Raw genomic sequence first — 26,454 nt, forward strand, 5'->3', positions numbered from 1 at the left:
CGTAGTTTTAGCTCTAAAATTACGCTTGTTATTCGATTTTTGTTGATTTGCGGGGGGCGGGAGTGGGCGTGGCAAAAATTTGAAAAAAAACTTGATTTGCGTGCAAACATAACAAATGCTGTCGAAGAATTATTCTATCTCTTATAGTCTCTGAGATCCAGTGTTTCATTCGGAGAGACGGACAGACTGACATGGCTAGATCGTCTCGGCTGTTGACGCTGATCAACAATATATATACATTTTGGGGTCGGAAATAACTCCTTCTGTTGTATACATTTCTTACCGGCACAAAATTATAATACTCTTCTACCCTATGGGTAGCGGGTATAACTATTTTGAATTTTAACTCTCGGGTTTACATTATCTTATCTGAGGAAAGTTTAAATTAGTCAAAGCTTTTGCAATATTGCACCCAAAATGTTAAATGTTTCCTCATATCAAATATTATGAGTCTTTTATTTATGTTGATACGGGTAAGAATAGCTACGATGATGGAACGAAATTTTGAAGTATTCAAAGTATGTAAATAATCGGAAATGATGAAAAAATTTTTTTTTTTTTAAATGAATATAAAATTAACAATTGAACTTAAGTAAACAAAAATCTTACGAATACTTCACAGATTGATGATTTCACTCATTTTGTTTATTGAACACAGCACTAACTGGCAAATACAGATAAGTAATTCATTTTCTTGAGATTTTCTTACATATAGTATGTCTTTACTCCTATTTTCTAATCTCTTCAATTTTCAGATAGACAAACTCTATTTGGACACTGAACTAAAAATGCCGCAGCAATTGAACTAAGGCAATGATCGTCTGCATCTTGCCAAATCGCATCCCAATACAATTACGGGGACCGTCTCCAAAGGGCAACCGCAAGGCAATAAGACGTTATCGCACTTTTTTGATGGTAAAACGCTCGGGGATTAACTTTTCCGGTTCTGGATACATATCTGGATCGTGGTGTATGGCATATACAGGGATAAGTACCATCTGACCAGGTTCAATATAGAAATGTAAATTGCGTGAAATGCGGGAAATGTGCGGCAAGACGGGATACTTGCGTAAGGTCTCTGAAAGACCGATAGATTCGGTTTCATGACTTACTACGTCTTGTGATCAGAACTCACATGCTATGACCAGCTCCATGAAGTGCAACTCCTGCAGGACTTCGTAAGTGAATTCTCCACCTTTTGCCTCAATTTCAGTTTTAATTTTTTTACAATAACATTTTTGAGTCAAGAGTGTCTAACAATATTTTCTTTTTAAAAAATTCTTAAATCTTACTTAGCAAAATGAATAAAACGTGAAATACTAAAATGTAAAATCATATATATTGTAGTCAATTTTTTTTGTTCAAATGCAGATTTTAATTATATCTTTTCGACCTTAAGATGAATGCCATTCTCAGCACATAACAATATGTTTTTCTTTACAAATGTAATGGGTATTTGAGTGGTTGGTGAAACAGAAAACTTAAAATCCTTAATCAGATGGCCCAGACCTACGCAGGTCTGCATTAGACCAAAGCGCGATCCAATACAGTTCCGAGGACCATCCCCAAAGGGCAGCCAAGTGCAAGATGGTCGTGCCTGGATCGCAGATTCCGTGAAGCGTTCTGGCTTGAACTTCTCTGGTTCTGGATAGATGTCGGGATCATAGTGTATGCCCAGTGCAGGAATAACCACAACACTATCTTTTTCAATGTAATATTTGGGATCATCAGGCGAATAATCCGAGTTTGCCTTTCTCGTTAGATGAGCCAACACGGGATACTTGCGCAGGGTTTCTGTACAAAGAGTGATCGTTAATATTTACAAAAATGTAATGAATTAGTTGAACTACTTACCCATGACGACCTGCTCTAAGAGTGCCATTTCTTTGATATTATCATAACTAAACTCATTGTTGTGCTTAGCCAGCACTTCTTTGATTTGCGCTCTAAGCTTGTCCTGAATATCCTGATGGAGTGCCAGTTCATAGAGGGCAAAGCCCATAGTTGTGGAGCTCGTTTCAAATCCGGCGACGAAGAATATGAAAGCCTGGGCAGCTAATTCTTCAAACGACAGACCATCCTCAGTATTTCCCTCCTGATGCTTCTGATACATTTCGATGAGCATGTCCATGAAATCATTTCGTTTCTCCTTCGTCTTCAGGCGATAGTCGATGGTTTCTCTGACAATGCGAGTATAGAAATCGTCAACCTCTTCGGTTGTGATTTTCAGATGGAGGCGACGCGACAATTTCGGAAATCCAAATATAAAGAAATCCAAGAGACCATAATAGCGACGATCAGTCACCGCACGTTTGCCCATGTCTACAAAATCTGCATTTGCACCGCGTTGGCTATTGCAATTGAGACCAAAGGCACAAGTTCCAATTACATCGGCAGTGTAGCGACCGACCAAATCGGTGATTTCCAACTCCTTGGCTGATGGCAACTTCTCGTTGAATACCTTGGACATTTCTTCGGCCACTTTCAACACAATGGGCAACATGTGCTTCATCTTACCCGATGTGAAGGTGGGTGAAAGCTTGTGCCGCAGATGACGCCATTTTTGACCTTCAATACTAAACAAAGTTGCCGACAGGGGATCGTCTTCTTCATTGTAGAATATGCCGCGATCCTCGAAGTTGTTAAAGTCTTTGATTAACACGCGTTTGGTCAGCTCCAGATCGGTGACGACAACAGTCTTCGTAAAAAAGAAATAGAGACCAGCGAATGGACTGCCGCTATTCTTGTACTTCAAGTAATAATCTTTGAAGATCACACCAATCTGACGTTTTGTTGGCCAATCTCCCATGTTTCCCTTGGGAAATGTGGGCTCATCGTGTGGAATTCCTCGACGAACCCAGTAAGTGTACCGATTACGGGCTGCGTAATATAGCAGCCCGAGAATAATACCAATTAACGCTATAATCAACATTTCACGCTCCGTTGCACACTGAGTTTATTTCAGGCTCAGCACTTGATATTTATAGTCCAAAGCTCTCGCTCTCTTAAAAGCTTTTACTTATAAGAGCGGCAATCAATAAGATAGTTATGAATATCGTTTATGGGGGAGTGCTCACAAATATTTGTAACTTGTATTCTAATAGTACATGTAATTTCAATATTGTTTTAATTGAAACATTTTAAATTAAAACTATTCTGAACCTTAACTCTTGGACTTACATTATCTTATCTGAGGAAAGTTTAGATTAGTCTAAGCTTTCGCAATATTGCACTCAAAATGTGAAATGCTTTCCCATATCAAATACTCCCAGTATTTTCTGTTCGAACGAATACATGGTTCTTTATTTTGATACGGGTAAGAATACTTAGGTACGATGATGGAACGAAATTTTGAAGTATTCCAAATATGTAGAAATCGAAAATGATGAACAAAATATTTTGTTTTAAACATGAATATTAAAATAATAATTGAACTTAACTAAACAAAACTCGCATTAATATTTCACAGATTGATGATTTCATTCATTTTGTTTATTGAATACAATAGTGGAAGGAGTAACTGGCAGAGGTCGTAGCAAATTCGGATAAGTACATTTCTTTTTTCGTGAGTAACAGGTGGCTTAAGTATTTTTACTACAATTTTCTAATCTCTTCAACTTTCAGATAGATTCCAGTGGCCGGCGCGAGCAATATGTTGTGCTTGACAAACTCTATTTTGGACTCTGTGCGTGGACAGACACTGAACTCAAAGCGTCGCAGCAATTGAACCAAGGCAATGATCGTCTGCATCTTGCCAAATCGCATTCCAATACAATTGCGGGGACCATCTCCAAAGGGCAACCACGAGGCAGTGGGTCGTTGTCGCATATTTTCGATGGTAAAACGCTCGGGGATAAACTTTTCCGGTTCTGGATACAGATCTGGATCGTGGTGTATGGCATACACGGGGATAAGTACCATCTGACCAGGTTCAATATAGAAATGTCGATTTCCCATCGCCGGATAGCAATTGCGTGAAATGCGGGAAATGTGCGGCAAGACGGGATACTTGCGTAAGGTCTCTGAAAGAGTGATAGATTCGGTATTTTGACTTACTACATCTTGTGGTCAGAACTCACCTGCTATTACCAGCTCCATGTAGCGCAGCTCCTGCACGACTTCGTAAGTGAATTCTCCGCCTTTCGCCTCAATAGTCTCTTCGATTTCTTGGCGCAGCTTCTGTTGGATTTGTGGTTGCTTTGCCAGCTCGAAGAGCGCGAATCCCAGAGTGGATGCCGAAGTATCGAAGCCGGCGGCAAAGAAGATAAACGCTTGAGCGGTCATCTCCTCCAGCGTGAGCTCACCCCGGTGCTTCATCTCGATGAGCAGATTCATGAAATCCGGGCGAATAATGGTTTTCACCTCACGCTCCTTGACAGTATCCCGCACAATGCGCATGTAAAAGTTGGTGATATCCTTGTGGATTTGACAGAGCCGCAGTCGTCGCGCCAAGTTGGGAAAACTCTCAATGAAGCCATCAATCAGTTTATTGTGTCGCCGATCCGTGAACGCTCGTCGTCCCATTACAGCGAACTCGGCGTTGGGATTGCGCAGTCCATTGCAGTCGATACCAAAGACACAGCGACCAATTACATCCGTCGTGTATCTGCCCATTAAATCACTAATCTCCAGAATACCACAGATGGCATTCTCAGCTTGCTCGGCACAGACTTGAGCCAGCTCCTCGCCGACGGCGCACACGGTGGGAAACATGTACTTCATCTTGCCCGAGCTGAAAGTCGGAGACATCTTCTGACGCAGAGGTCGCCACTTGGGGCCATCGATGCGAAAGAGATGCCCGGTGAGTGGATCATCGCGTTCATTGTGATACATGCCACGGTCCTCGAAGTTAGCAAAGTCTCGGATCAACACTTGTTTGGCCATCTCCACATCGAGTACCAACACCACAGGGCGCATCATCATGTAGAAGCCCACGAACGGTGCTCCAGTGATCTTGAAGCGTTCATACAACGGCGTCAGAATATCTTTGAAATGTCGCGTCTTGCGGAATCCTTTCATGTTGCCCATCGGGAAACTTGGTCGCTCATGGCTGATGCATCGACGTGACCAATAGCTAAGCCTGGTCCGCACATACCAGAAACCGATGGCAAGCGAAATTAATAGCAGCGCAATCACATCAAGCATTTCTCGCGTTTCATTTGCAACTGTTCTGTCTCTTCTGTCGAGCCTATGAAGCTCTTCTTAATCAGCTGCGGTACAAAGTGCACTTTCTGAATTCGCAATGCACCGAGGCAAATGTTGTCGACTTTCAGATACTCATTAATAAGTATTGAATTTTTTTAAATACGAATGTGTATTTAGTTATTTGATAATATGGGTAATTTAGACTTGACTAAAATTCTATTATAAATAATGTATTGAAATGAGTAATGAAAATTTATGAAATTTAAACTATATTTCGTAAATTGAAAAGTTTGAATGAACATTAGTTTTTAGTATACTATTTACCAATTTGTTCTTTTATATTATTTTTAATGTAATCATTTCTTTTTCAGTACTATTGTGTGATTTAGATTTATGTATATTCATTTCATTATGTTATGATAATTTCAATATAAGAAACCTTAGCCTCATATCATTTGAACTTACTAAATTATTATTTTCCAGGCTAAAACTAACATAAGACCATTATTTATTTAATATATATAAAATTTGTTTTCTGATAATATTTTTAAACTAAATTTTTTTAGTTTTCTCGTACAGATGGGATAAAAATGTTATCATATATTAAAATACTTACTACATACTTATTTAAGCTACATATCATTCTACCTTCTTTTGAATTATTGATTTACAGGGTAGCATGAACAACCAGTACAGATAACCTCTCCAATACATACGCACATAGTTGTCTTTACTAACAGCCCCCTAGAAGATCAACAAGTGACATTGAAATTCGCGTATAGATTCAAGTTTGTTTGACATACAAAGAGAGAAACAATTAGAGAGGGAGAGTGAGATTGGGAGAGAACAGAAGAGAGAATAAAATACGCTTTGAACCTAAAGAACGTCAAATATATAACTGCATCGCGTAAGAAGTTGAAGCTGATAAAGAAATGAAGGCTCTTAAAGTGCGATTGCAATATTAATGCATAATTTCCTTTCGCAATGCGATATAATCACTGACATTCATTCTATACAACTGTTTAAATGCACATTTAGTTTATTTTAAATTTCGTTAACTAGTCAAAATATTAAATAAATATTCAACAAAAATTATTATTTACAAATATCACATTTATTTTCAAATTATAAAGAAGGGTATACAACATTTATATACACGTTCACAATATTATTATTGTTGATCAACGCAAACAAACAGAATGAGAACACAGAGAATGACATAGACAGAGAGAATTTGAGAATAATTTCAGATATAAACAGACGACGATAATAACAATTTGAGCTTTCAATTTATGAGCTTATTTCAAGCTTTTTTACTTGTGATGTTGATTTTTTTGAGTGCGTAGTTTTGTGTAGGTTAGGCATGAACAGTTTTTATTGCTGCTATTAAATTGTTTATCTTAAAGCAGCGAACCCGACCTATAGTAACAATTCAGTGGAACACACTCGCTAATTCCGATTAGATGCCATCAGAGACGCTTCATTTTTAGGTGAATGCCTGACTCGGTAGCAATCAGAAAATTGCGTTTATAGAATTGTAGTGGAATTTGAGTTTGTGGGGTGACGTCAAAATGATAATGACGCAGCAACATTACAATGCCAATTTTAACTTGCATCAGGCCAAATCTTTCGCCAATGCAAATGCGGGGTCCATGTCCGAAAGGTAAATAAGCAAATGGATGTCGTGTTTTAATAGCATCGGGGTCAAAACGCTTTGGATCGAAACGTTCGGGATCGGGATAAAGTTTTGGATCGTGGTGGATGCTGTGCACTGGTATCATTATTCTCGTTTCTGGTTCTAGAACAAGATCGCTATCCGGTACTTTGTAGATGCTGGTCGAGCGTCGTAGAATGTGTGGCAAAATGGGATATTTGCGCAATGTTTCGTCGACCACCTGACTGAGGTAAGTCATCTCCTGCAAGCACTCATAGCTAAGTTGTTGATTGTATCTCTCCAATGTGGCATTAATCTCCAGACGCAGTTGCTGCTGTATTTCAGGATTAAGCGCCAACTCGTACAGGCAAAAGGACATCGTGGTCGAGGAGGTATCGAATCCAGCCAGGAAAAATACCATTGCCTGGGCCGCAATTTGCTCGAAACTAAGCCCAGCCTCACTGGATAGCTCCATAAGCAGTTGGATGAGATCATTGCGTTTAATGTGCTCGCGTTTCCGATACTCTAGGGTCTGACGTACGGTTTCTATGAAGAAGCTGCTTACCTCGGGCCGAAAGAGACGCAGACGCAAACGACGAGCCAGACTCGGCTGAGCAAACATAAACGCCTGGACAAAGGTGTTGTGAAGTGGTTTCTCAGTCACCAAACGACCCATTTGGCGGAACTCTGAATTGGGATTTGAGAGACTGTTGCATTCCAGTCCAAAGGCGCAGCTACCGATGACATCGGTAGTGAATCTAGCACAAAGATCCTTTGCCTCGAATTCACCCAGCGACTGTTCTGCTGTGCGTGACAGTTGTTCTCCCACTTTTACGATTGTGGGAAACATGAATTTCATTTTACCCGAACTAAATACCGGCGTGAGGTGTTGTCGTAGCCAACGCCACTGTTCCCCATCCAGAAATAGCAGGTTTCCAGTTAGAGGATCATCGCGAACATTGTGAAAAAGTCCACGATCCGCAAAAGACTTAAAGTCTGTGATCATGATCCTCCGAATCAAATCCAGATCCATCACAAAGAGCGCTTTGCTAAAGAATGTAAAATAGCCACAGAAGCGTTCCTGAGAACTGAACTGGCGATAGATGCGTTGATTGATATCCGTCCAGTGCAGAGTTCGTGCGAAGCCACGCATATTACCCAAGCCAAAGATGGGCTTTTCACCTGCTACACCGCGCCGGCGCCAATAGCCATAAAACTGATGCAGCCAGACATAGACAAGGCCAATAAAGATAACCAGTAATATAAGTAGCGTCAACATGATGATTTCAGCTGGTTGATCGCATTGAAACTGACAACTGGTTTTTTTACGTAAACATTTAGAACAGTGAAAGCTTTCTGTATGCATTTGTCTCACATGCTCTCGCCTTTTTTTGCTCTCGCTCTCTTATTACTTTTCCCAACCCCCCACTTTTCGAAATACATACATATGTACTACGAGGTAAACCGGTGGTAAAATTATTAATGCATTAACAATTCCATTTATGTAATTTTATTTGTATGTGTGTACAAATATAGGAATACCTGATAGCAACAGCAATTTAATACCGTGTAGTATACTCATTGTATTTAATTGCTTTACAATTTCGAAGTATTTTCAAAGTCTGGTCATTTACAAATCATTGATTAGATATCTACTAACGACATATTTTAAATCAAACTTGTGTAAGTCATCGTCCCTAATTTTATTTTATATTGTCAAATGCATCTTTATTTTGTCTACGTAAATTATTAAGAACATAATCAATATCAAAGTTAAGCCGATATATGTAATTTATCCGTGCTTTTGTCTGGCTAGAAACTGATTTCCATGGCTTAATACACAGTATTTTCTAGTCAAACAGTCTGAGCTTTGACAGCTCAATTGTATTTTTACTTGAAATTTGTTTACTCATTTGCATTTTCTCAAACCGCCAAGGTAATCTCAGCAATTATAATGACTTGTTTCCAATACTGAATTTTCGATTTAATTTAATTTAATTTAATTTGGAATATACTTTTACTACTTTCTTTTCAATAATATTTCTGTTTTTTTCTTGCAATTTGTTGAAGAATATTTTCTAGTAGTAAAGTTAACTCAATGATGAAGTATATTATTTTATAGTGTTTTTGTTATTGTGGTCAGATTAAGATTAAAACAAATTTATTACATGTTTGATATGAGAGCTAAATTCATTTTAGACATTTGTTTATTATTATGCTATTTACGTTCTATTATCATGCACCTTTTTATAGGCCATTGATAATACAAATGTTCCTAAATATAGAATTGAACTTTAAAGAAACCATGATGAAATTTTATTAACATAAATAATCATAGGTGGAATTCCCATTTGTTAATTAATTAGTGTTCGCCAAACAGAATAAAAATGTCAGAATGACATTGCAAATTTGTCTTGCTAAAATTACACATTGATGTAGCGCGTATTATTGCACTGGGATATCTGCCGTTAACTACATCTTTAAAATTTTTAATTTTTTACAAATATAATATCAAAATAATACAAAGGACAATTTTAGGAGATATACATGTACAATGCATGAGAAGAGAGTTTATTTTCTTCAAATTTGTTCCACCTTTAGATGAATGCCATGTTTACTACTTAATGTGAAGCTGCGAGTTTCAAGGATCAACGGTATCTCGGTGCGATCAGAGACGCCAAACTTGAAGTGACGCAATAGCGAGATCAGTCCAATCTTGGCCTGCATTTTCCCAAAGCGTTCACCAATGCAATTGCGAGGACCATCTCCAAATGGCAAGTAGGCATATGGATGACGAGCCTTGATAGCTTCAGGTTCGAATCGCGATGGATCAAAACGATCGGGATCGGGATAATATTCGGGATCACGATGAATGTTGTGCACGGGAATTAGGAGTGTTGTTCCTTTCTCGATGATCTTATCAGTGCCAGGGACCTTATAGTCCTCACCTGCCACACGTAAAAGATGAGGCAGGATCGAGTGTTTTCGTAGTGTTTCTAAAGTAATAAATAAGATTATTATTTTAATTGAATATATGTATATACTTCTAATTCTTACCTAAAAGTACTTGTTCTAAATAAGTCATTTGGTTCATTGCTTCGTAAGTAAGTTCTCCGTTGGATACATCTTTCAGAACATTTTCAATCTCATCGCGTAAACGCTGTTGAACATCTTGTTGTAGAGCCAATTCATAAAGGCAGAAGGCCATGGTGCTGGAGGATGTTTCGAATCCGGCAATAAAGAAAACAAAACACTGTGCTGCCATCTGCTCCAGGGATAATCCTTTTGAGAGATCAATTCCATTGCCTCGACGAGCTTCCTCCTGATTTTCTGCACGCAATTGGATCAGCTGATCGAGGAAATCGTTCCGCTTAATATTATTTTTAAGTCGATAATCAACTGTCGATCGAACAGCGTTTATGAAAAAATTGTGGAGATCATCGGGCAAAGCCTTTAATCTCATTTTTTTAGCGAGATTTCCATTTGTGAATATGAAGCTTTGAACCAACTGATTATGACGCGGCTTTTCGAACAACATACGACCTTTGGAACGGAATTCTGCATTGGGATCCGCCAAACTGTTGCATTCTAAGCCAAAGGCACAAGTACCAATAACATCCGTGGTGAACCGGGCACACAGTTCCTTGATCTCCACATCTCCTCCATCTGTGGCCGCAGCACTTGCATATTTACCCATTGTGCTGGTCAAATGCTCACTGACCTGAACGACACTACCAAACATGTGCTTCATCTTGCCGGAGGTGAAAACCGGTGTTAACTTGTGTCTCATGGCTTTCCATTCTTCGCCCTCGAGAGTGAACAAATGTCCGGTTAGAGGCTCGTCACGAACGTTATTGAAAACTCCACGATCCTGGAAGTTCTTGAAATCCTTAATGAGAACTTGTTTAACAAGATCAAGATCGATTATGAAAGCGACTCGTTTGAAGAACATGAACATTCCCGCGAACGGCGCAGTGCCTTTGAATTTTTTATAAAGTCTGCCATTAATATCACGAAAGTGATATTTCCTTCCAAGGCCTTTCATATTCCCAATAAATGGAAGAGGGCGCTCAAAAGGCACTCCACGATGATTCCAATAGTTGAAGGAATTCTGGTAGAACTTGTACAATAAGACTATTGCCACACCCAGCAGGGCAAGCGTTAACAAAACCATTTCGAAAAATTAACAAAACACACTTCTCGTTGCTTTCTATGATAATCCACCAAATTGGTACTGAGCATATAGATGAACTTCATTCGCTTATATTCAGAACTGTCGAAAAAGCTTTCAAAGAGAGCGTAAGCTTTTTAAGATGATTGCGTGAGAAAAGTTTGTTTTTGCTCGCTCACTGTGATAGTGTAATATCTGAATTAAAGTAGTCTAATAATATAGTCCCTATATTTTATTTAAAATTAATTAATTTTTGTAAATTAATATTAACTGAAATTATGGTATATTATTAAGATTGTAAGTGAAAAAAAAAATTAAGTTCATAGAAAGGTGTTCATAGAAAGGTGCTAAAACGTACATTAGTATATCAACATTGTTGATTGCAAACAAGACAGATGACTCAGATACTGTACTGAATTTGCTTATGAAATTGTTTGTGTATGTTTGGTAATTTTTAACATATAAATCGATAACGTTATGCTCGATAATTTTGTGACCAGGGGTAGAATGATATACAGGCAATAGAAAGCATTTCTGATCCCATGAAATATGGAATGAATGATATATGAAATGTATATACAAATATATATTCTTGATGATATGAAAATGTTTGTTGGACACATGTGGTGTTTATCAGATCGATTGTTGCAGTTGTGCAAAAATATAGAAGAAGTCGAGTGTGCTCATCTGAGAGATACCCACTAAAAATTGTTAATAAACACAAAACATTGTTGAATTTGTAAAATAAATACTAAGATATAGCGAAGGCTACATTTTGTATATTAACAAGCTACTTCATTCAAGATACCATAGAGTATAAAATTGATCAGATTGTATATCAAAGCAACTAAGACAAGACATCCGCAGGCCATTTTTATACCCGCTACCCATTGGGTGGAAGCGAATTATAACTTTCTGCCTCAAGGTCATGTATTTTGAAAATTACAGGCCTAAATTTCGGTATTTATGTACAATGATAACTATGATCTTTATGATTCCTAGTTTGCTTACGATCAGATTAAAAATGCAGAAGTTATTTAAGAAAGAAGTTATTTGTGTAGGAAAAACAACTACTTACTACGGGTCTTAGTAGCTTTGTCTGTTCATATGGTATATATGGACTCAATGGTATGTTATAGCCTTTAGTATATTTTTGTATTATTTACCGCCCTGTTTTTGTTATTGTTATTGTTCAATGGGTGGCGGGTAGATTTCTTATAACATTTTTTCTCTATTGACTTCAACAATTTTAATCCGATCGCAACCAAACTTTAATGAAAAGCTTCAAAATTACGCATGCTATTCAATTTTGTTTTCGATTTGCGGATACGGAAGTGGGTGTGGAAAAATCTAAAACAAATTCGATATATATAATCGTATATGTATGTATGTATATATGACGTTCCGGCCCCTTCTGCCTGTTTTATATATTTCATTTCCCAATTTAAAATACAATTGAAGTTTGATAGTTGGCTTATATGTCAAACCGACAACTTGCAACTTGGTATTTATATGAACTTTATTCACTTATAAGGAGAATTGTTCAAGAAGCATTCAAAGAGAGTGGGAGCTTTTTAACACATTCTAATTGACATATTTGACATATGTATTTGTATACATCAAAACCGACAACATGTTGCTTATATTATCATCGCGTAAACACTCCATAGAATTGAATGGTATTATAACTTTGTGCAATCTGGACAATCTGGTATATTTTATATTATATTGTATGCATATTTTAAAAGTAATTGTATATTTTTTATTTATTTTATTTTACTTTTGTAAAACTATATTTTAATTAGTCATTTCATACAATTCATTTACTCAAATATTAGCGGGGCCACGATATTTGCTCAACATCATACCAATCGCTTGTTGTTTTAAAATAAGTTGTCACTTCCACTTATTTGGTATTCAAATGGTCTAATCTATTTGCAAACACTCATGTGAAACTAACATTAGCGGACTTTTCTCAAAACAGAGCATCAGGCATCGGAAAATCGTTAAAAGTATCAAAATGATGTAACAAATAGTAAATATACCAAAATGTTTATTTTTTACAGTCAGCGAGAAACTGCAGCGGGAATGCGGAAACACTGCAATTATATCAAAGACATGCGCCATTTAAGGTTTTGAATTTTTCTTAATTTCAGTAGATTTAAAAATGTTTGTCAATGGTAATAAAGAATCATGTTACATTTATATTCAATTGAAAAAATTTGATTAAAATATAAATATCGACATTGAAATATTAAAGTACAAGGCCGGCGTAGCTGAGAGCGCAGAAGTCTAGTATGAATGTGTTGTTGTATATATTACCATAACTAATCTTATGTAGAATTCCAACAAAATTCGTGATTAATATTGTTCGCCAAACAAAATGAAAGTGTAAGAATGAAGTTGCAACTAAATGTTATCTTCATAGAATTACACTTTAAAATTAATTGTGTAGCGAGTTCAAGTATAATTAAATGAGTACACCTTTAGAATTTTTGCAGTTTACTTTATTTGTAATATTTTAACTTTGCGTAAAAAATTATAGATATTATTATACGCATAACACAAAAGGAATTAAATAAAATGAAATGCTTGTTTTTTCTCAAATTTTTTCCACCTTAAGGTGAATGCCATATTTAGTGTTCATTGTGAAGTTGCGGGTTGCAAGGATTAAAGGTATTTCAGTGCGATCAGATACGCCAAACTTAAAGTGACGCAATAGCGAGATCAGACCAATCTTGGCCTGCATTTTGCCAAATCGTTCACCAATGCAGTTGCGAGGACCATCTCCAAATGGCAAGTAGGCATATGGATGACGCGCCTTGATAGCTTCAGGTTCGAAACGCGAAGGATCAAAACGATCGGGATCGGGATAAATTTCGGGATCGTGATGAATATTGTGCACAGGTATTACGAGTATTGTTCCCTTCTCGATGATCTTATCAGTGCCAGGTACCTTATAGTCTACGCTTGCCACCCGCTGTAAGTGAGGTACAATTGGATGTTTTCGCAGCGTTTCTAAAGTCGAAATTTAGTCAAATATTAGAAAATTAAATGAGTAGATCTGGTTATAAATCTTACCTAAAAGTACTTGTTCCAAATAAGTCATTTGGTTGATGGCTTCGTAAGTAAGTTCTCCATTGGACACCTCTTCGCACACTTTTTCAATCTCATCGCGTAAACGCTGTTGAACATCTTGCTGAAGAGCCAATTCATAAAGACAGAAGGCCATGGTGCTGGAAGATGTTTCGAATCCGGCAACAAAGAAAACAAAAGCCTGTGCTGCCATTTGCTCAATGGTCAGTCCTTTTGATAGATCAATTCCATTACCTCGACGAGCTTCCTCCTGATTTTCTGCACGCAATTGGATTAACTGATCAAGGAAATCATTCCGTTTAATGTTATTCTTAAGTCGATAATCGACTGTCGATCGAACAGCGTTTATAAAGAACTCATGCAGATCATCTCGCATAACCTTCATTCTCAATTTTGCAGCGAGCCTTCCATTGGTAACTATGAAGGCTTGAATTAGCTGGTTATTACGCGGTTTCTCTGCCAACATACGACTTTTGGAGCGGAATTCAGCATTGGGATCCGCCAAACTGTTGCATTCTAAGCCAAATGCACAAGTACCAATAACATCTGTGGTGAACCGGGCACACAGTTCCTTGATTTCCACATCCCCTCCATCTGTGGCCGCAGCACTTGCATATTTACGCATTGTGGTGGTCAAATGATCACTGACTTGAACGACAGTGCCAAACATATGCTTCATCTTGCCGGAAGTGAAAACCGGTGTTAACTTGTGTCTCATGGCTTTCCATTCTTCGCCCTCGAGACTGAACAAATGTCCCGTTAGAGGCTCGTCACGAGCGTTGTTGAAAACTCCACGATCCTGAAAGTTCTTGAAGTCCTTAATAAGAACTTGCTTGACAAGATCTAGATCGATTATGAAAGCGACTCTCTTGAAAAATAAGTACATGCCCGCGAATGGCGCAGTGCCTTTGAATTTTTTATAGAGTCTGCCATTAATATCACGAAAGTGATATTTACTTCCAACGCCTTTCATGTTCCCAATAATCGGAAGAGGGCGTTCAGAAGGCACTCCACGATTCTTCCAGTAGTTAAAAGTATTTTGATAGAAGTTGTAGAATAAGGCTAATGCCAAGCCCAGCAGGGCAAACGTTAAAAAGCCCATTTCGAAAAAATAAGAGAGCACAGTTCAAGTTTTCTTATAATTCCGTAAATCGGTACTGAGCATTTAACTGAACTTCATTGGCTTATATACAGAACGGTTTAAAAAGCTTTCAAAGAGAACGGAAGCTTTTAAAGACGATTGCGTTAGAAAATTTTGTTTTTGCTCGCTCACTGTGATAGTACAATAACTAAATAAGAGTAGACGAATTAAATAGCCCCTACATTTACTTTGGTAATTGTTCATATATTTGTATACAAAACCGACATCTTGTGTCTTACGTGAAGGGTATTATAACTCTCTCTGAGGAAATATATATAAAAGGCAGAAGGAAGCATCTCTGACCCTATAAAATATATATATTCTTGATCAGCGTCAGCTACCGAGACGATATTGACGATCAGATACAAATTGTAAAAGTTGTTAAAGATATACTTTTGTGTGGACATAAACACCTAATTATTACGGGTCTTAGTTGCTTTGGCTGACAAAAAAACCTTTGATATATTATTTAGTATTTTTGCGGTATATGTATTTTGTAAATTTTTTCTATTAGTCAAATTGGGTAGCGGGTATCTCACAGTAGAGCACACTCCACTGTTACTTCTTACTTGTCTACGCACTTTAGGAACTTCAAATGAAAAATATCAGTTTGAAGCCTTTATCTTTTGCGATGAATTTTATGAAACTTAGAATTTAATTTACTTTTGCAAAACTACATTTTAATTCTTTTGCCTTCGTTTACTCAAATATTATCAGGGCAAACGATATTTGATCAGTATCTTACCTATCGTTTGTTCTCTAAAGTCTCTGATATCTAGATGCTCATACGAACAAAAGGACCGACAGACGGACATGTCTATTGACGCCAATCAAGAATATACATACATATTAGAGGTCTGCATGAATACAGTCAAAGCAGCATTTGGTACTCTCACTCAAAGTTCTGACTGATTGAGTGAGACATTGAGTAAAACGGATTTGGCAAATGTGGTAAAGGCATGAGTAGAAAATTTACTCTATCCAAACGGCGACACAATACACGAATGAGTATCGCGACCAAATACTCGGTTAGTTGTGCGCCGCATTGGAGACGTCAAATTTATTGCGTGTTTGTTTTTGTTGTTTTTTTATTGCTTTTCAATAAAATACATAGAAAAATAGAAAGATAGATTCAATGACTAAATGCAGAAATATAATTTTGTTTATTGTATCTGAATTGATAGCAATAATACATCGTTTTTCTGAAATTAAATTTATATTCTTTTCTATTTACATATATAAATTTATATATATACATATATATATATAATTATTACACATATATTATGTATATTCATATATTATGTACTACATACGCAAAACACTATGTTCTTACGCTTTCGTCCAAGCTCTGCATTCTTATCGCTAAATTTTTGCTCCTGCTCTGCCTGCCATGAACGACGAGAATGCCAAAATTTCTTTCGAATACTCGAAACATTTACTCTGCATTCACTCATTCTATCCATTACGCATTGGTTTGAATTTCACTCATTCTGCATTTAACGAAAACAACCCTTACCAATGCGCAATTCACTTTGTTGAATCCGGTTTGGCACGCCGAATTGCGACTTAACTTGCTTTTTTGCTTTTGGGTCTTGAATTTACCTTAATTCAGTAGTTATAGGAATTTGCGAATGACAAAAAAGAATCAAGTTGAAAAATTTCAATTCAATTTCACATTTCGATAAAAATAGAAATATCTATATACCAATATTAAAGTACAACGCAGTCGAAGTTACGGGTCTAGAGGGTATTTATTGTTGTGAATGTTACAATAAATAAAGCTTTGTTGAATTCCCATAAAATTCAATTGATAAAAATTGTTCACCAAACAAAATTATACTGTAAGAATGAAGTTGCAATTATATGTTATCTACATACATATATACTACTTTTGTTGTTGCGAGTTCGACACAACAACATAAGAAAAGCTTTGGAATTTCTGCAGTTTACACCATTTTTTTAATATTTAAATTTGCGTAAAACAACATTATGAATTATATTATACGAATAACACAAAAGGAATTTAATACCATATACAGCTTGTTTGTTTTTCTTCAAACTTTTTCTACCTTAAGATGAATGCCATATTTAGTGTTCATTGTGAAGTTGCGGGTTGCAAGGATTAACGGTATTTCAGTGCGATCAGATACGCCAAACTTAAAGTGACGCAATAGCGATATCAGACCAATCTTGGCCTGCATTTTGCCAAATCGTTCACCAATGCAGTTGCGAGGACCATCTCCAAATGGCAAATAGGCATATGGATGACGCGCCTTGATAGCTTCTGGTTCGAATCGCGATGGATCAAAACGATCGGGATCGGGATAAATTTCGGGATCGTGATGAATATTGTGCACAGGTATTACGAGTATTGTTTCCTTCTCGATGATCTTATCAGTGCCAGGTACCTTATAGTCTACGCTTGCCACACGCTGAATAAGGGGTATAATTGAATGTTTTCGCAGCGTTTCTAAAGTCGAAATTTAGTCAAATATTAAAAAATTAAATGAGTAGATCTGGTTATAAATCTTACCTAAAAGTACTTGTTCCAAATAAGTCATTTGGTTGATGGCTTCGTAAGTAAGTTCTCCGTTGGACACATCTTTCAGAACATTTTCAATCTCATCGCGTAAACGCTGTTGAACATCTTGCTGTAGAGCCAATTCATAAAGGCAGAAGGCCATGGTGCTGGAGGATGTTTCGAATCCGGCAATAAAGAAAACAAAAGACTGTGCTGCCATTTGCTCAATGGTCAGTCCTTTTGATAGATCAATTCCATTACCTCGTCGAGCTTCCTCCTGATTTTCTGCACGCAATTGGATCAGCTGATCGAGGAAATCGTTCCGCTTAATATTATTTTTAAGTCGATAATCGACTGTCGATCGAACAGCGTTTATGAAGAAATCATGCAGATCATCGGGCAAAGCCTTTAATCTCATTTTTTTAGCGAGATTTCCATTTGTGAATATGAAGGCTTGAATTAACTGGTTATGGCGCTGTTTCTCAGCCAACATTCGACTTTTGGAGCGGAACTCAGCATTGGGATCTGCCAAACTGTTGCATTCTAAGCCAAAAGCACAAGTACCAATAACATCTGTGGTAAATCGGGAACACAGTTCCTTGATTTCCACATCCCCTCCATCTGTGGCCGCAGCACTTGCATATTTACCCATTGTGCTGACCAAATGATCACTGACCTGAACGACACTACCAAACATGTGCTTCATCTTGCCGGAAGTGAAAACCGGTGTCAACTTGTGTCTCATGGCTTTCCATTCTTCGCCCTCGAGACTGAACAAATGTCCCGTTAGAGGCTCGTCACGTACGTTGTTGAAAGTTCCACGATCCTGAAAGTTCTTGAAGTCCTTAACAAGAACTTGTTTGATAAGATCTAGATCGATTATGAAAGCGACTCTCTTGAAAAATAAGTACATGCCCGCGAATGGCGCAGTGCCTTTGAATTTTTTATAGAGTCTGCCATTAATATCACGAAAGTGATATTTACTTCCAACGCCTTTCATGTTCCCAATAATCGGAAGAGGGCGTTCAGAAGGCACTCCACGATTCTTCCAGTAGTTAAAAGTATTTTGATAGAAGTTGTAGAATAAGGCTAATGCCAAGCCCAGCAGGGCAAACGTTAAAAAGCCCATTTCGAAAATTCAACAAAACACAGTTCAAGTTTCCTTATAATTCCGTAAATCGGTACTGAGCATTTAACTGAACTTCATTGGCTTATATACAGAACGGTTTAAAAAGCTTTCAAAGAGAACGGAAGCTTTTCAAGACGATTGCGTTAGAAAATTTTGTTTTTGCTCGCTCACTGTGATAGTACAATAGATAAATGAGAATAAACGAATTAAGTAGCCTCTACATTAACTTTGGTAATTGTGCGCATATTTGTACGCAAAACCGGCATCTTGTTTCTTGCGTGAAGGGTATTATAACTCCGTGACAATAGGAAATGTATATAACTGGCAGAAGGAAACAACCCAAACAATCAGCTTCAAAGGCCGAGACGATCTAGCCGTACCCGTCTGTCCGTATGAACACTTACATAGATCTCAGAGACTTTAATAAATTGAGATATATTTCTTCTCGATAGAATTTTTTATGTTTGCAGGGAGATCAAGATTGTTTCAAATTTTTTCTCTGCTCTGCGTACTAACTATAGTCTTTATTGGGTCTTAAATGCCAATGCTGTAGCTAATACCTTAATACTCTACGTGTAGGGAGTATGCAAATTGCCGAATATGTAATACACCAGACTTGTCAGGAAATGCCCGATCTAGACAAAAGCTTTAAGGTAGAGTTTTTTTTTCCCAGGTAGCCGGAATGCATCTGAAGACTGCCACTTATCAAAGACATGCAAAATTTGGGTCTTGAATTTACCTTAATTTCAGTAGTTATAGGAATTTGCTAATGACAAAAAAAAATCAAGTTGACAAATTTCAATTCAATTTCACATTTTGATAAAAATATAAATATCTATATACAAATATTAAAGTACAACGCCGTCGAAGTTGTGGGTCTAGGGGTATTTATTGTTGTGCATGTTACCATAAATAAACCTATGTGGAATTCCCACAAAATTAAATTGATAAATATTGTTCTCCAAACAAAATTATGTGGTAAGAATGAAGTTGCAAATATATGTTATCTTCATAGAATTACACTTTAAAAATAAATTTCTGCTAGTTCAAGTGTAATTAAGTAAGCAATGCATTGGGATATTTGCTGTTAACTATATTTTAAAATTAAAAATTTTCACAAATCGTCTTATTACAATAACGCCACAAGGAATTAAACAATACAATATAATCTGCTTTTCCTTCCCTCAAATTTTTTCCACTTTAAGATGAATGCCATGTTTAGAATTCCTTAAAAAGCCGTCGTTTGAAAAGATTAATGGTATCTCGGTGCGATCAGATACGCCAAACTTAAAGTGACGCAATAGCGAGACCAGACCAATCTTGGCTTGCATTTTGCCAAATCGGTCACCAATGCAGTTGCGAGGACCATCTCCAAATGGCAAGTAGGCATATGGATGACGCGCCTTGATAGCTTCTGGTTCGAATCGCGATGGATCAAAACGATCGGGATCGGGATAAATTTCGGGATCGTGATGAATATTGTGCACGGGAATTAGGAGTGTTGTTCCTTTCTCGATAATCTTATCAGTGCCAGGTACCTTGTAGTCTTCTGCCGCAATACGCTGAAGATGAGGCAGAAGCGAATGCTTCCGTAGTGTTTCTAAAAAAGTAGAAATAAAATTACACAATAATTTGGAATAATATGCTCTCAAAACAACTCTTACCTAAAAGTACCTTCTCCAAATATGGCATTTGGTTCATGGCTTCATAAGTAAGTTCTCCATTGGACACCTCTTCGCACACACTTTCAATCTCATCGCGTAAGCGCTGTTGAACATCTTGCTGCATAGCCAATTCATAAAGACAGAAGCCCATGGTGCTGGAGGATGTCTCGAATCCGGCAATAAAGAAAACAAAAGCCTGTGCTGCCATCTGCTCAATAGTCAAACCTTTTGAGAGATCAATTCCATTGCCTCGACGAGCTTCCTCCTGATTTTCTGCACGCAATTGGATTAACTGATCAAGGAAATCATTCCTTTTAATGTTATTCTTAAGCCGATAATCAACTGTTGATCGAACAGCATTTATAAAGAACGCGTGCAGATCTTCTGGCATGAACTTCATCTTAAACATTTTAATGATGTTTTTATTGATAGCTGCGATGATTTGAAGCAACTGGAGATTTCGCCGCCCTTCGAATAACATGCGACCTTTTGCACGGAATTCAGCATTGGGATCCGCCAAACTGTTGCATTCTAAGCCAAATGCACAAGTACCAATAACATCTGTGGTGAAGCGGGCACACAGTTCCTTGATTTCGACATCACCTCCATCTGTGACTGCGGCACTTGCACATTTACTCATAGTGCTGACCAAATGAACACTGACCTCAACGACACTGCCGAACATGTGCTTCATCTTGCCAGAGCTGAAGACTGGAGTCAACTTGTGCCTCATGGCTTTCCATTCTTCGCCCTCGAGAGTGAACAAATGACCAGTTAAAGGCTCGTTTTCAACGTTATTGAATACTCCACGATCCTGGAAGTTCTTGAAGTCCTTAATGAGAACATGTTTGACAAGATCAAGATCCAATATCAAAGCAGTTCGTGTGAAAAACATGAACATGCCCGCGAATGGCGTAGTTCCTTTGAACTTTTTGTATATTCTGGCGTTAATGTCACGTAAATGATATTTACTTCCAACGCCTTTCATGTTCCCAATAATCGGAAGAGGGCGTTCAGAAGGCACTCCACGATTCTTCCAGTAGTTAAAAGTATTTTGATAGAAGTTGTAGAATAAGGCTAATGCCAAGCCCAGCAGGGCAAACGTTAAAAAGCCCATTTCGAAAAATTAACAAAACTCGGCTTAAGTTTCTTTGAAATCCGCCAAATCGGTACTGAGCATTTAACTGGACTTCATTGACTTATATGGAGAACTGTTAAAAAAGCTTTCAAAGAGAACGGGAGCTTTTCAAGACGATTGCGTGAGAAAATTCAGATTTTGCTCTCTCACTGTGATTGTACACTCGATATCTGAATTAGAATAGTCGAATCAAGGAGCCCCTACATTTGTTTTATTTATTTTATGAATTACTTGTATATAATAATATATCCATCCTTTACATTTTAAATACAAATAAAATATTTAGCTGATCCCCTGGGTACCAAAATCAATTTAGTATGTCAACAATCTGATGATTGCCAAAAATTCGCTGATAGCTCGAGTATTGTATTGAATTGGCTTATGAAATTGTTGGTATGTGTTTGGTAATTGTTGACAAAGTTGTATACAAAAAATTGGACAAAATGTTGCTTTTGTTATCATCTCGAAAATGACTCTATATTTTATAACCACTACTCAATAAATTGAAGGTTAATATAAGTTTGTGTATAATACTTAGACAGGGTGAGTAATACTCATACTCATTGAGTATGTACAGTGGCATACATGTTTGTGTATACATGTTTGTCATCGATTTAATTTCTTTTTTCCAATAATCTTTAAAATAATCTACTATATATAAAATACCAATTGCGATAATACCAATTTTACTTGTAAAAATATGGCTTTAAATTTCCAAATTGAGTTTCACAAAAAAAAATAAAAATAAAAAACACTGGAATATACCGAAATCTATATTTGGTATATAGATATATTATTACGTACTGTAGGCTGAAAATATACCACATTTTCAAAGAAATCAATTAATACCCCAGAGTTGCAACCATATGTATTTATAAAATTGTGAATTGGAAAACTTCTAAAATACTTATCTGCTCGCAATTAAATTGTCAGAATTTATAAAAACAGTAGCTTTGAAATTTTGCTAGTTATTTGATTATACTTATTTGCTAGTCCGGAAGTGGGCGTGACAAATATCTGAAACTGGAAAATTAATTGTATTCAATATTTATTTACAACACAAAATAAATAAACAAAAATAATAGAAAAACAATACAAACAAAAAAAAACACAAATCAAAATAAAAGTGTGTAGTAAACTCACCAGTTTTGTTACCGTAATCACTAGCCGCCTGGTGCTCCATTTTAGCTACCCCAATCATTACAATGCCAAACATAATCAAACACTTTAGTTACGTTCATAAAATTCAATATTTACGTCGAACACTATCAACTTGATAGTAACACGACGTAGTACTGATAACTTTTTGGAATAGTCATTATTAGAGTAGACATAATGCATTTGCTTGAAAGGGGTAATTTTTTAGACTTAATCTTATCGAAATAATGACTACTGAAATGCCGAAAAATAACTACTCTTTCTTAATTGTTCGAGCTATAATTATATGTGTAACAGATATATTTAAAAACATTTCTTTTGAATAAATATATAAATGCGGACTAAATTAATTTTAATTTATTGTACACACTAAAACTGTATAATAGGTGTGGCAGAATTATATTTTTTTTAATTTTATTTCCCCAGCAGCCAGTACTCTCTTCTATTAAATGTAGTATTAAATACTAGATTTAATATAATAAAATAAAAATAAATAAATAAATCAAAATGTTTTCTTGCTTCTTCATTCATTCTTTCTCTCACTACTGATTGTGTATATTTTATTTTCAGCGTGTACATGTACATTTTAAGTGTGTACATACTTTAAAATGATAATCAAATGAACTTAAATGTTCAAATAAAATAAAGTTTTGCGACATTTTGTTTTCAGAAACTACTCTATGAAATGGATGACATTTTTGTGATTTACTGAATTACAATAATTTGGGAATTATGTTTTAAATTAGCAGAGTGTTAAAGCTTCGGGTCATAGCAAATAATCTTATCTGTCTGAAATGGGAGAGCGCAAAAACATTTCTTATCTCTAACATTTCTATCGTTGCATTCAAGTTGTGTTGTCATTATGAGAAATACTATGTTTCCAAATTTTTCAATAAAAGCTAATCGCACTCCTTGAGTTCTTCAGTTTGTTTTCGGCGGTTGTCAAAGCGGCTAAAAGTGTAACAATTCGCTGACCATGGCGTTTCTAACAATTGCTCTTTTGTGTATCGCATTAACATTGGTCTACAATTATTATGTGAATACCTATACCTACTGGAAACGGCGGGGAGTTCCCTATGAGACACCTCTGCCATTTCTGGGCAATATGAAGGGAGTAGGAACGGAAATCCATTTTAGAGACCTCTATCTGAGATATTACAATCTCTTCAAGGGAAAGGCTCCATTTGCGGGCATGTTCATGTTCATCAAACGAATTGCTTTTATTATCGATTTAGATCTTGCTAAACAGGTGCTTATCAAGGACTTCAAGAACTTCCCGGATCGTGGAGCTTTCAACAATGTTCGCGACGATCCACTTACAGGAAATTTGTTCTCTCTCGACGGCGAGGAATGGAAAGCCATGAGACACAAGTTGACTCCTGTCTTCACTTCGGGCAAGATGAAGCACATGTTCAGCGTTGTGGTTGACGTAGGCCATCGACTTACCTTAACGATGGGTAAATATGCCAGTGACGCCGCTGCAGATGATGGCGATGTGGAGATCAAGGAATTGTGTGCTCGATATACAACCGACGTGATTGGGACCTGTGCCTTTGGACTTGAGTGCAACAGTTTGGCCGATGCAAATGCTGAATTCCGTTACCAAGGTCGCATGATATTCGAGAAATCGCGATATCCACGAATTATGCAAGCTTTTATCATCACCAATGCAAATTTGGCAAGAAAGTTACGCTTCAAGGGCTTGCCCGATGATATTTCGAAGTTTTTCATGGATGCCGTCTCAAGCACAGTCGCTCATCGGCTTAAGAATAACATTAAACGGAATGATTTCCTTGATCAGTTAATCCAATTGCGTGCAGAAAATCAAGAGGAAGCTCGTCGAGGCAATGGAATTGATCTCTCAAAAGGTTTGACTATTGAGCAGATGGCAGCACAGGCTTTTGTTTTCTTCGTTGCCGGTTTTGAAACATCTTCTAGCACTATGGCTTTCTGTCTTTATGAATTGGCTATTCAGCAAGACGTTCAGCAGCGTTTACGCAATGAGATTGAAAGAGTGCTGGCGGAATCGTCCAACGGAGAGATTACCTATGAAGCCATTAACAAAATCACATACTTGGATCAAGTGATATCAGGTAATTTTAACCTTTTGTATGGTATTTAATGATTCTTACTTTGGTTTTCCTTACAGAGACACTGAGAAAACATTCAATTGTGGCGCACTTAATGCGAGTGGCACAAGAGGATTACAAAGTTCCTGATACCCAACTAGTTATCGAGAAGGGCACAACACTTCTCATACCGATCTACGCTATTCATCGGGACCCAGAGATTTATCCTGAACCCGAACGTTTTGATCCTTCACGTTTCGAACCTGAAGCAATCAAGGCACGTCATCCATATGCCTACATGCCTTTTGGAGAAGGACCTCGCAACTGCATAGGAGAACGTTTTGGCAAAATGCAGGCCAAGATTGGTCTGGTCTCGCTCTTGAGGCATTTCAAATTCAGTGCATCCAAGTACACAGAAGTGCCATTGGTTCTCGATCCAAGCAGCCTCCCGCTCTCTAGCAAAAATGGCATTCACCTCAAAGTAGAAAGACTTTAAAATGTAATTCAATGCATTTTCATGTCTAACTTTACGGAGACAACTGTTAGTTTGATGGCATTTACCAAAAGTTAAATATGTAATTGTTTAACTTTTTAACGTGACGGCCATTTGATAAGACTAAGTGTTATCGAAGCTTTAGAGTCGAAAACTAAATGCTTCGATACTATTGGTTTAATATGAGTTATAACAATGTCAAAAATAATAATAAATAATCTTACGTAAATTTTATCTCAATGTAAAATTGTTATAAAAATGAATTCACAGTAAATAGTTCTTAAATGTAAGTACCTATATACAAATTGAATACAATTTATGTTGCAAAAGGTCAACCCAGCTTTAAGGAACATTATTCGTTAGTAGTTGCTCGAGTTTTCATAACTTAATCAATAAGAATTAATATACTTTCATATGTAAATATTCGTATCAACTACGAAAAATGTCTAAACTAATTATTCATCTTTTATATAATACTGCGTTTGCAGCGCTTAAAAAAGTGCTTATTTTGTAGACAAACAAGAATAAATCGATTGTCAAGATTTGAATGAGATAAACCTTTATTTGGTTTCTGTTTTAGTATGTAGTCAACATCTTCGCATCTCGAATTCGAATAGTTTTCATTGTTAATAGTTTATATGCTTATGTAAATATTTGTATCAGCCCGCTATCTATTCCACAAAAAAATTTGGTTGTGAGCAAAGAAGTTATTAAAGAAATAATTTTATATGGCAAAAACTGGTAGCAGCTGATAGATTTTTATAGTTTTGATTGAAAAACTCATATATGGGTAATTCTCTGGTAAATATCATCTTTACTGTGCACTATGGGCAAAAAGTCCCGAATTGCGGCATTTTTACCATTTTTGCAGATAGAAAAATGAAGCTTTGTACATATACCTAAAAAATAAAGATCGAATTTCGGATTTTTTCTTTTTTCAATTGGACCACGCCTTCCTTCCCGCCCACCTTACCATGAGGTTATAATATTCGATTTTTTTTTCTAGAAATTTATTTTAAAATATTTTAATGTAATATATTTAATAAAATTAAACTAAATTTATTAAATTAAT

The 26,454-nt window shown here is 36.7% G+C and overlaps 7 protein-coding genes across 7 annotated transcripts; 1 reads left to right on the forward strand and 6 right to left on the reverse strand.

Moving 5' to 3' along the window:
• Positions 1-1,334: 1,334 nt before the first annotated feature.
• LOC132788394 (probable cytochrome P450 6a23) lies at positions 1,335-2,958 on the reverse strand. The gene is made up of 2 exons (XM_060795816.1): positions 1,855-2,958; positions 1,335-1,794 (listed from the first exon to the last, which is right to left on the reverse strand). The coding sequence occupies exons 1-2, from the start codon at positions 2,930-2,932 to the stop codon at positions 1,379-1,381; spliced, it is 1,494 nt and encodes a 497-aa protein (XP_060651799.1). The 5' UTR covers positions 2,933-2,958; the 3' UTR covers positions 1,335-1,378.
• A 636-nt stretch (positions 2,959-3,594) lies between these two features.
• Positions 3,595-5,145, reverse strand: LOC132793937 (cytochrome P450 6a22). Its single transcript, XM_060804108.1, has 2 exons — positions 4,080-5,145; positions 3,595-4,022 (listed from the first exon to the last, which is right to left on the reverse strand). The coding sequence occupies exons 1-2, from the start codon at positions 5,143-5,145 to the stop codon at positions 3,595-3,597; spliced, it is 1,494 nt and encodes a 497-aa protein (XP_060660091.1).
• A 1,090-nt stretch (positions 5,146-6,235) lies between these two features.
• LOC132788396 (probable cytochrome P450 6a13) lies at positions 6,236-8,131 on the reverse strand. Its single transcript, XM_060795818.1, has one exon. It carries the CDS (start codon positions 8,076-8,078, stop codon positions 6,615-6,617), a length of 1,464 nt encoding a protein of 487 aa, XP_060651801.1. The 5' UTR covers positions 8,079-8,131; the 3' UTR covers positions 6,236-6,614.
• Positions 8,132-8,946: 815 nt separating this feature from the next.
• On the reverse strand, positions 8,947-18,899 carry LOC132793944 (uncharacterized). The gene is made up of 6 exons (XM_060804114.1): positions 17,744-18,899; positions 17,280-17,680; positions 14,052-14,883; positions 13,588-13,988; positions 9,857-10,979; positions 8,947-9,795 (listed from the first exon to the last, which is right to left on the reverse strand). Exons 1-6 carry the CDS (start codon positions 18,858-18,860, stop codon positions 9,380-9,382), a joined length of 4,290 nt encoding a protein of 1,429 aa, XP_060660097.1. The 5' UTR covers positions 18,861-18,899; the 3' UTR covers positions 8,947-9,379.
• On the reverse strand, positions 13,473-15,207 carry LOC132788390 (probable cytochrome P450 6a14). Its single transcript, XM_060795811.1, has 2 exons — positions 14,052-15,207; positions 13,473-13,988 (listed from the first exon to the last, which is right to left on the reverse strand). Exons 1-2 carry the CDS (start codon positions 15,166-15,168, stop codon positions 13,573-13,575), a joined length of 1,533 nt encoding a protein of 510 aa, XP_060651794.1. The 5' UTR covers positions 15,169-15,207; the 3' UTR covers positions 13,473-13,572.
• An 879-nt stretch (positions 18,900-19,778) lies between the features above and the next one.
• Positions 19,779-21,656, reverse strand: LOC132788389 (probable cytochrome P450 6a14). Its single transcript, XM_060795810.1, has 2 exons — positions 20,525-21,656; positions 19,779-20,460 (listed from the first exon to the last, which is right to left on the reverse strand). Exons 1-2 carry the CDS (start codon positions 21,639-21,641, stop codon positions 20,045-20,047), a joined length of 1,533 nt encoding a protein of 510 aa, XP_060651793.1. The 5' UTR covers positions 21,642-21,656; the 3' UTR covers positions 19,779-20,044.
• A 2,104-nt stretch (positions 21,657-23,760) lies between these two features.
• LOC132788391 (probable cytochrome P450 6a14) lies at positions 23,761-25,837 on the forward strand. Its single transcript, XM_060795812.1, has 2 exons — positions 23,761-24,913; positions 24,970-25,837. The coding sequence occupies exons 1-2, from the start codon at positions 23,797-23,799 to the stop codon at positions 25,383-25,385; spliced, it is 1,533 nt and encodes a 510-aa protein (XP_060651795.1). The 5' UTR covers positions 23,761-23,796; the 3' UTR covers positions 25,386-25,837.
• Positions 25,838-26,454: the final 617 nt, after the last annotated feature.

Source organism: Drosophila nasuta, chromosome 3 (assembly GCF_023558535.2).
Source record: "Drosophila nasuta strain 15112-1781.00 chromosome 3, ASM2355853v1, whole genome shotgun sequence".
Taxonomy (NCBI): domain Eukaryota; kingdom Metazoa; phylum Arthropoda; class Insecta; order Diptera; family Drosophilidae; genus Drosophila; species Drosophila nasuta.

What these genes read in the sequence shown, in the direction of transcription:
- LOC132788394 (XM_060795816.1), bottom strand. Translation starts at nt 2,932, where the DNA reads ATGTTGATTATAGCGTTAATTGGTATTATTCTCGGGCTGCTATATTAC. An exon ending in CTTAGAGCAGGTCGTCATGG is followed by an intron (nt 1,795 to 1,854) that starts GTAAGTAGTTCA and finishes CTCTTTGTACAG; the next exon opens with AAACCCTGCGCAAGTATCCC.
- LOC132793937 (XM_060804108.1), bottom strand. Translation starts at nt 5,145, where the DNA reads ATGCTTGATGTGATTGCGCTGCTATTAATTTCGCTTGCCATCGGTTTC. An exon ending in CATGGAGCTGGTAATAGCAG is followed by an intron (nt 4,023 to 4,079) that starts GTGAGTTCTGAC and finishes TCACTCTTTCAG; the next exon opens with AGACCTTACGCAAGTATCCC.
- LOC132788396 (XM_060795818.1), bottom strand. Translation starts at nt 8,078, where the DNA reads ATGTTGACGCTACTTATATTACTGGTTATCTTTATTGGCCTTGTCTAT.
- LOC132788390 (XM_060795811.1), bottom strand. Translation starts at nt 15,168, where the DNA reads ATGGGCTTTTTAACGTTTGCCCTGCTGGGCTTGGCATTAGCCTTATTC. An exon ending in TTTGGAACAAGTACTTTTAG is followed by an intron (nt 13,989 to 14,051) that starts GTAAGATTTATA and finishes TTTCGACTTTAG; the next exon opens with AAACGCTGCGAAAACATCCA.
- LOC132793944 (XM_060804114.1), bottom strand. Translation starts at nt 18,860, where the DNA reads ATGGGCTTTTTAACGTTTGCCCTGCTGGGCTTGGCATTAGCCTTATTC. An exon ending in TTTGGAACAAGTACTTTTAG is followed by an intron (nt 17,681 to 17,743) that starts GTAAGATTTATA and finishes TTTCGACTTTAG; the next exon opens with AAACGCTGCGAAAACATTCA. An exon ending in TTTAGAACAAGTACTTTTAG is followed by an intron (nt 9,796 to 9,856) that starts GTAAGAATTAGA and finishes TTATTACTTTAG; the next exon opens with AAACACTACGAAAACACTCG.
- LOC132788389 (XM_060795810.1), bottom strand. Translation starts at nt 21,641, where the DNA reads ATGGGCTTTTTAACGTTTGCCCTGCTGGGCTTGGCATTAGCCTTATTC. An exon ending in TTTGGAGAAGGTACTTTTAG is followed by an intron (nt 20,461 to 20,524) that starts GTAAGAGTTGTT and finishes CTACTTTTTTAG; the next exon opens with AAACACTACGGAAGCATTCG.
- LOC132788391 (XM_060795812.1), top strand. Translation starts at nt 23,797, where the DNA reads ATGGCGTTTCTAACAATTGCTCTTTTGTGTATCGCATTAACATTGGTC. An exon ending in CTTGGATCAAGTGATATCAG is followed by an intron (nt 24,914 to 24,969) that starts GTAATTTTAACC and finishes TTTTCCTTACAG; the next exon opens with AGACACTGAGAAAACATTCA.